General features: G+C 44.2%; 1 protein-coding gene across 1 annotated transcript; it reads right to left on the reverse strand.

Moving 5' to 3' along the window:
• Positions 1–1,288: 1,288 nt before the first annotated feature.
• On the reverse strand, positions 1,289–8,979 carry LOC102263366 (zinc finger protein 449-like; the record flags this gene model as incomplete). The annotated part of the gene is made up of 3 exons (XM_005860192.2): positions 1,289–2,948; positions 3,219–3,317; positions 8,862–8,979. Coding segments are annotated over 3 exons (933 nt in total), but the record flags the coding sequence as incomplete, so codon positions are not given.
• Between the last annotated feature and the right edge of the window lie 7 nt (positions 8,980–8,986).

The raw sequence follows: 8,986 nt of genomic DNA on the forward strand, positions 1-8,986 counted from the left end.
CCTCAGTACCTGTGATGTTATCTAGAACATAATGGGAACCCAAAGACTGTTAAAGGAATGAAGCACTGTGGGTGGGAGACAGTCTCCAAGAGAGCAAACAGGCTGACAGGATTGAAACATCTATGAGTTTAAATGGGTGCCCTTGGGCTTATAGGCTAAGAGGGCCCTCATTCCCTTTTCCTGAGCTGTTCCTCCAGTCTCTCAACTCCAGATGCTCAGGACACAGAGCTGGCTGTCATGCACCTCCCCGCCCCATATACCGTCAATCATCAGAGACTGTGGATTCAGCCTCTTAATTCCTCCGGAATTCTTACCTTCTGTTTCATCTGCACACCACTGCCCTTAGCTCAGCCCACTTTCTCATCTGCAGTAGCCTCCTCACTAGTCTTTCTGTCTCCCATCTTGTCTCTCCTAATCCCCATCCAGGAGCCAGAGTGAGCTTTCTAGAATGTGCATGTCACCAGTACTTCTCAACTGGAGTCCATGATTTCTTCTGGACTGCCAGATGAGGTTCCAAATGCATCAGGTAGATTACTAGACCCTCCATTACCTGGCCTCTGCCTAGCACTCTAGCTTTCCCTCCAGCCACTCTGTGCTCTTCTCGTCAGGTCTTTGTATGAGACATCCCTTCACCTGGAATGCTGTTCATAACACACTTGCTCAAATCCATGTACAGGCTGGTAAAAGCATATTCTTAGTGTCTCAATTTTTGCTAAGACCCAAAGGCCGAGGACAAAATCCCAAGTGGTAAGGACCTTCCGTTCTGAAGTTATCTTGAACCTTACCTCACAACATTTGTAAAAGAAACCAACTCCAGGTAAAATGCGATCTCAATGTATAAGGTAAAAAAAAATACAACTTTAAGATGAAAATGTAGAAATTGGTTCATGATCTTGAGGTTGACAAAACGTTTCTTCACCAGAATTCAAACAGCACTAATAATAAAGGGGCAAAATAGTAAGTTGAACTATGTAACACTTGAGATAGTATCTTCATCAAGGGACACCAGTAAGTGAGTGAAACCAGAAGCCAAGGTGTGTAGAGATATTTGTCGTACATTTTGGCAGTATTTAGAGAAGGTGAATAGCTATAAACCGATGGCACAACCATTCCTCTCCCAGGAAGTACCCTACAAATGGAGCCCTTAGTCTCTGCAGTCATAGGACATGGGTTTTCAAGAAAATCTAAATAAAGTTTAAAACAGAAGTAGAATGAACCAAGTTTATTAATAACTTTTCATTGTAACCAAAAATTCACAGGAAATTAATAATGTTCAATTCTTGGGGCAGAAAGGAAATAAAATGAAAACTGTAATAATAAATAATTATAAAATCACAAACGGAACATTAAACAAGTTTTGTGGCACGTGATCCTAGCTAGGCTTAAAGTTTGTAGCATTCAATGCTCTCATCATTCCAAAGAGCAACAAAAGAAAACACAGAATTTACAGGTAGTTCGTTCCAGGTAGTGTCTCCACCCTTCTATAAGCCGCTCAATATTCCTAGTACTTGTGTGGTGGGTACTGTTCTCTGCCCTTTCCAGTACTGTATGAGTTGGACATCTTCCCTTACGCCTATCCTTTGAAAGTGCTCCATATTTCAGAAATGGACTGTGTTCAAGACTCAAATGATGCACAAACATAGCAAGGGGTTCTGACATGTGGTGTAAGTGGGAGTCAAGGGAAGTGCTTGTTGGCACTGTCAGGGAAGCATCCGCATGGTGCTCTAAGTACTTGTCAGTGGCAATCAAAAAGAAACAGCATAGCCATTTCCACGTGACTAAAATATTGCACAGATACAGGTCAATTGGGCACATCCACATGTATTGGAATACTGACCCTCGATCGAAAAGGAATGCCAGCATTTAAATGCTCCCTACTCATACCGATATCATGGTTGGCTTGGCACAAAGACATTTCATCATAAAGATTAAACAAGACTTGCTAGACAGAAAAAATCATGTCTAGAACAGTGGCAAGAATCAGTGAATACTCTAGAATTTATGTGCCTTGGAAGATAAGTTTTAAACACAGCAAAATACAAAGCTGTTCTAATGCATAAGCTCAAACAAAACCGTTCTTCCGAGACAGCCTAGTGCAAGTTAAAGCTTTGGTAGCTTATTGTCACTTTGTTTAGGAACTGTTTCCCTCAACAAATTTTCAAAGAATTCTTCTCTAAAGTGCATATTAAAGTGTGCTTTCTTAAGGACGCTTGTAGAACAATTGATACAGTTCTATGGCTTCTCTCCTAAATGGTTTCTTGAATGAAAAACAAGGCTGGATCTCTGCCTATAGCTTTTCCCACAATACTCACACGTAAATGGTCTCTCTGCAGTGTGTGATGCATAGTGCAAATTAAGGTCTCTTTGGCGTCGAAATGTTTTTTCACAACTCTGGCATTTGTGGGGTCTTCCACCTGTGTGGATTTTTAGGTGTTGCATAAATTGTTTTCTATTACAAAATCGCAACTTACACTCGGGGCAAGTGGACACTCCTTGACTAGAAGAGGTTTTCTGGTGTTCTGTGAGGTGTGACAACTGAGTGAATTGCTTCTCACACACGCTGCATTTATAGGGTGCCTCCCTTGTGTGAACTCGAAGATGCCTTTGCAAGTTTGACCTACGAAGGAATCTTTTCCCACACTCAGGGCACCCATGAGGGAGCTTTCCTGAATGAATTTTCAGGTGCCCCTTAAAGACCTTTATGGAAAGAAAATCTTTCCCACACTGAATACATTGGTGTAGTTTCTTTGGGGCACTGTTTTGTGCATAGCCTCTGGGGTTGAGAGGTTCTTCCTGGTTGGAGCTCTCAGCGCTCTCTCCTGGATAAGGATTCTGATCATAGAGAGGCAGTGTGTGGTCTCTGAGTAGCTGCTCTGCGGGATTTCCCATTACGTAGCTTAGCTCTTCGAAGTCTTCTGGAAAATTGGGTTCAAGAAGTACATTTCCATCTGGAGAAACAGAAAATAGATACACACTCTCCAGTTTTTTCCGCTTTGACACATTTTCTCTCCCAATATCAAAATGAAGACCGTGAACAGAAATTGCAGATGTCACCATGTTCCAAGAATTATGGAGAACTAGTGACTGAGAAGAGTTATACTCAATGCTACTGGGAAGATACAAACTTCTTCCAAGTGCCATCCCAAACCTTGTTACCCTGGGAGTAAAGATTAATTTTCTCTCGTTTCTTCCCGAGCATTCCATGAACCCTCACTTACCTAGGTTGAAGTCAAAAAAGTCCAGGTCTTCTAGTTCCTTGCAATCCTGTAATTCCTGCCCGCAAGGCTTTTCAGGTGCAAGCTTTGGTGATGGGTATTCTGGCCATAGGAGAGATGGGAGGAAGGGTAGTTTGAGTCAACACAGGTTTTTTCAGAGTCCAGGTCTCTTCTTGGACACATGGCCTCTCAAGATCACCCTACTACCTTCTCAGCATTGCTTCACCAGGAGCCTCTGACAAGTCCTTTGTGTTGTGCTTGTTTGTTTTTTAGGATAAGAACAAGACCCAAATGGTGGGGTGGGGGTAGGTGTGTGTGCGGGGGAGATCTTCTATTGTGCTCAGTTCAAAGATATTTTCCTCCAGTCTATGGAAGGGAAGTGAATCAATTCTGGTGTGAAGTCAATGCACTGAATGAGTTCCACATCTGTTTTGAGAATGGAATTATGGAGGTGAGGACCAGAACATGAATTCTATCTTCCTAAAGTGTTACCTTATTAAAACTGACAAACACTGTCTTATTGACTGCCAAGCAAAGAGAGAGAGAGAGAGAGAGGCCAAAGTATGGGGGTTAGGAATGGTTACTGGAATAATTTTAGTAAGAGATATTCAAATTAAGATAGCAACTGAGGTAGGTCAGCAACAGCAAAAATAATCTGTATATGTTTGCTTCAGCAGAAGTCTAGAAGTTGATTCTCTGGAAACTAACCAAAATAATCACCAAAAAGTGGTTCTCACTGTCAATCTAAGGACAACCAGAAGTTGTTTCTACACTCACTCTCCTCCTGGGTCTTACCACTGCCCCCTCAGTGAGAGTCGCTGTTGCTCCTGCCTCTTTCCACACACCTTCCTCGGCTCTGTTCAAGTTTACTGATCTGCAATAAAGTGTGGGTTGGAAATGGCTCATTTCAGATTGAAATACAAGGAAATACTATATAATAAAAGTCTAATATACAAATTGACCAAACGGCAGAACAACCTGTCACTATGGCTCGCACTGACCACCAGGTGGCAGACGCTCAACACAGAGGCTGACCCCTCGTGGTCAGTGTGCTCCCACAGGGCAGCATTGCTCAGCCAGAAACCCTGAGCTGGGCTCAAGGCTGGGGAGTGCAGCAGCAGTGGTGGGAGCCTCTCCCGCCTCCTTAGTGACTGCTCCCTTAGGCCCGTTCCCAGTGACAACTACAAATAATGCTGCAATGAACATAGGGGTGCATATAGGGCAGCAGGCCTAAGCTGACAGTCGGACATCTCCTGAGGGCTCCCAGACTGCGAGTGGGCACAGGCTGGGCTGAGGAACCCCTCCCCCACCAAGTGCACAAATTTCATGTACAGGGCCTATAGTATTTCAATATTAGGGTTTGTAACATGACATGAGCAAGTTAGTTTAGCTAATGTTAATGTGAAGGAAAATTTAACTTTCAGGACATCGAATAAAATACCTTATTTCTACTTCCACAATGAAAAGGCCATATATTTCAAACAAAGATAATTTAAAATACAACTCTTTATTTTGTTTATGCTGTGTCTCAAAGATAATGGTGGGATGAGGGGGTAAGAGCCCAGGTCAAATAAAACTGGAGGTCGTGCATCAGAGGAGAGCTGCTGTCAAGTGAAAGTGCGAGTGATCTCAAAAGTGGGGGGTGGACAGAAGCAGAGCCTTAGGGTGCCAGAAACTTGTTGGCCCAGAATATACCCAGTAAGAGAGACTTGAAAACCATTTCAGAATGGCAGGATGTGTTCACATGGTGGTTACCATCCTGTACATAGAGCATAGAGTTGATACTCTTGAGGCTGTAGATTTCATCACAGGTGACCATGTGATGAAACCAACTCAGACACCTGTCCCTCAGGTGAAAGGCAGTCAAAGACAAGACTAGTCAAGGGCTAAAGCAGCCCTGGAGGCAGACTCTAGCACCCATGAGAACAAGGCCAGGAGTATCATATCACCAAGCAGCTGTGTCTCATGGACTTACCATTAGTCCAGCTGCCCCTTTCTGTGCAGCACCCAACCAAAGAGGACTGAGAGCTGTCACCTTACTTTCCCTCCCCAGCATAGTACTCCCAGGAGACAGTTTTCAAGGAGGCTGGCCCAAATTGAGCTCCTTGGTAGTTGTTAACCTCATGCACCTTTTCACTGTCTGCCAACCTCACCCCACCCACATCCCTCCTCTCTAACATTCAGATCTTTGAGGACCAGGTGCCCTCAACCTCCACTGTCTGGACTCTCAAAGCCCTGCTCCTGACACTATCACTAGTTTACATTCCCCAACCTAAGCTCACAGCCCATGCCAGCTAAGGGCACTAACCATCCCCCTTTCACCCATCTCACACCCTTCCGACCTCAGTTCCCATCTTTACTCATACATTCAATAAAATACTGTCACAAATGCTGAATGAACGATACACTGATTCAAAAGACTTTCACAGATATCAGCCCTCCTTCTGTATGCCAACATAAGGAAACAGCCACGGCACTCATCACAAGGCAAGCCTGTGGGTGAAGGCAAGCAGACATTAGTATTCCTATGCTATGGTCAGAGGGTAAATTGGTATAATAACTTTGGAGGACATTCCACCATGTCTATTAAAGTTTTAGATGGATATTCCCCCTAATCAATAATTCGTAATCTAGATATTTGTTCTGCTGACACATGGCCATGGAAAGATGCTGTGTGCTTTAGAGCTTGTCCCCAGGGCATTTTGGTCAAGAGTGAAAATCAGTCAGAAGTCATGCCTTGATGCCTACTTCTGCTGGCAGGGCTCTTCTCTACCCTCAAAGGCCACAGTAACCACCCCAGCAGTTGTGCTGGAAATGAGCCAAAGGGCATGAACAAGCACTATATGCTTTGGGCCCTAGGTTGTTCATTTCTTCACTCCCACCTGGGACTAGGTATTCAAAAGCGTGCAGGTGTCAAACTGAAATTCTCATACATCCAATTATTTTAAAATTAGCCCCCATAAACAGATTTTTAGCCACTTAGAGCCAGCCTCTTATGCATAGCTCAGAAAATATCACCCCAGAATTGCTAGCCACTGCAAAGATGGGAGCCTTATGGTTATGGGACCCCCAACTGCTGCTGTCCTTTGGAATTCTCTGACCTATAAACTCCCAGGGTGCTTCTGGGCTATGACCTCACCAAGACAGGTAAGCCAGCCCTCTGAGCCCTTACTCTCTGGGGAGTTCCCTTGTTTTCCTCTCCTCTGGCCCCTGACTTCCATCACAAGAACACCTGACAGAGTTGCCCAACAAAGCTTGTGTGTGCTACTGCCACCTCCTGGTCATATCATCTTCCTAAATCAGCCCCCAGATCCCTTGGACCCTATATAAGTGTTAAGGAGGATGAGACTTTGGTGACCAGGAAGTAGAAATGGAGACCTCCCAGTCCATAGGACAAAGCATATTCTATCACTTTAAACAGTGATGAGAAAGGGTACTTTCCTTTCTTCCTAATGGATATATTTTACTTGTTATATCATTCTCTCTCTCCCTTGTTTGATATACTGGAATTTCCTGTACTTTAGAGACTGAAGTATTCAAATAAAGAGCAATAGTGCTGCCCAGTATCATGTGATCTCTGTATCTGGCACTGTTGCTAAGAGAAGAGAATTCACACATGTACTGGTAACTCATATGCAGAAAGATGTATAATTCAACACCACTTGCTAGGTCCTGCCACTTGTTGCAGGCATACACACAAAAATACAGATGTTTTAAAACTTGTCAACATATCAGAGATGTAGGTAAGGTAAAGACTGGAATATAATTGGCAATACTTTATATAGTTTGGTTTTGACCTTAATGTATATACATATGTCCTTTGGGCTTTTTCCTCCTGGTCACCTCTATGGAAAACAAGACAGAGTCCATGTCTCTACATCACCAGCACTTACTAGAGCAAGCTACAAAATTTGGAACCTGGACAAATTGAATAAGTGCAGAAAATGAGACAAATTCATGACCAAACAACCACACTGTGACGTTATAACTTGAATTCTATGCTGGTGGTGGCAATGCACACATCACATATGGTTCTACTCCTAGGCCTGGAATGGACCAAGCCATCCTTTCCAAGGACAGGGTGGAGTCTCACATGTACCCTTCCCCATTGTCTGCTAGACACTCAGAGAAGAGAGATGGCACTTGGAATGGAAATCACAAGAGAGAAAACCATAGGTAAGCACCACAGCTAGAATTTCTATTGCCTTCAAGAGAAAATGGGTCCAAGTGTCAAGGATATCCATTCTCATGTACTTAGGATATGGGAAAGCAAGGAACCCAGGCAAGATACCCAAAAGTTTAACAGATTTTTGAATTCATACATAGCGATATTTTCTAATATGATATCTCTCAAGGTCTGCCCAGAGAACCTTGTGCTTTATTACTCTGTAAAACCTTGGAAAGTTCTTGACCACCCTCGAGACATCCATGAACTTCTATGAGCCTTTCTTCCCCTGGACTTTCTCACCCTGAACTAACTCCTGTATTGTCTGGAGCAGTGCTTCTCAAAAGGTAGTATGTACAGCACTCACCTGGAGATCCTGTTAAAAATGCACCGGAGGTGATCCTGATATGGAGAATCCACTTACCATTCCTGGAGAAACACTGGTCTAGGTTTTTATGGGTAAGACTAGAGGCCTGTTGCACGAAGAGATTTGTACAATAGGCCTTCCTTTCCCCTGGCTGCTGGCACCAGTTTGCCTCAGGCACCCGGGGCCCAGGCCTTCGCTCTGGCCGAGTTCCGGCCGGAGCCGGCCCCGGAAATGTCAGGCTTCGCTGCTCTGCCGGCCCTGGAGCCATGAGGCCTCGCTGCTCTGCCGGCCCAGAAACATCAGGCCTCACTTCACCGCTTGGAGCCTACTTATGCAAATTAACCACCTTCTTTGTTGGCGGTTAATTTGCATATCACGCTGATTAGCCAATGGAAGGCATAGCGAAGGTACGGTCAATTACCATGTTTGTCTATTATTAGATAGGATACATATTCATTTACTGCAGCAAGCAATTAAATCCTCTTAAAGGATCTGAAGTGAGTATATTAATAAAGTATCATGTTTGAACGTGACTCTTATGCTATAAGAACAACCAAGGCCCGTGGGACCCACAACACCACAGATTCCACTGATAAAAATTGGCTGGGCCGTAGCCGGTTTGGCTCAGTGGATAGAGCATTGGCCTGCGGACTGAAAGGTCCCGGGTTCGATTCCGACTCTCAAAGCCCTGCTCCTGACACTATCACTAGTTTACATTCCCCAACCTATGCTCACAGCCCATGCCAGCTAAGGGCACTAACCATCCCCCTTTCACCCATCTCACACCCTTCTGACCACAGATTCCACTAATAAAAATTGGCTTGGAAAATTAATCTTTATTCATATCACACATACTCCCCTCAATTTCCTTTATAATATTCTTGGTGAAAGACTCCTTGCTGAGCAGACTCATTATCTTAAGAGATTTTGAATCCTGTTCGATCTAATAATGGGCATTGTGGGCAGCTATTCCCCAAGGGATGTTTCCTCCTCCTATTTATAAAAGCTATCCATTTTCATCCATTATTCAGTGTTTCTAACCAACCCCACCCCTGGAGAGCTCCTGAGCTCTCAAAAGAGAAATCAAGGAAAAGAAGTAAAATCTTTGCCTTACCAGGAGTTTCCAGAAAGGGCAGGTCTTCCCCAGCAGCACCATAGCATAGCTCCTGTGGGATCCACACATCTTCCGGTGGGGCCTCGGGGACAGTTCCCATTGCTTGGAATGGGGGTACCTCCAGG

Source organism: Myotis brandtii, unplaced genomic scaffold (assembly GCF_000412655.1).
Source record: "Myotis brandtii unplaced genomic scaffold, ASM41265v1 scaffold1325, whole genome shotgun sequence".
Lineage (NCBI taxonomy): Eukaryota > Metazoa > Chordata > Mammalia > Chiroptera > Vespertilionidae > Myotis > Myotis brandtii.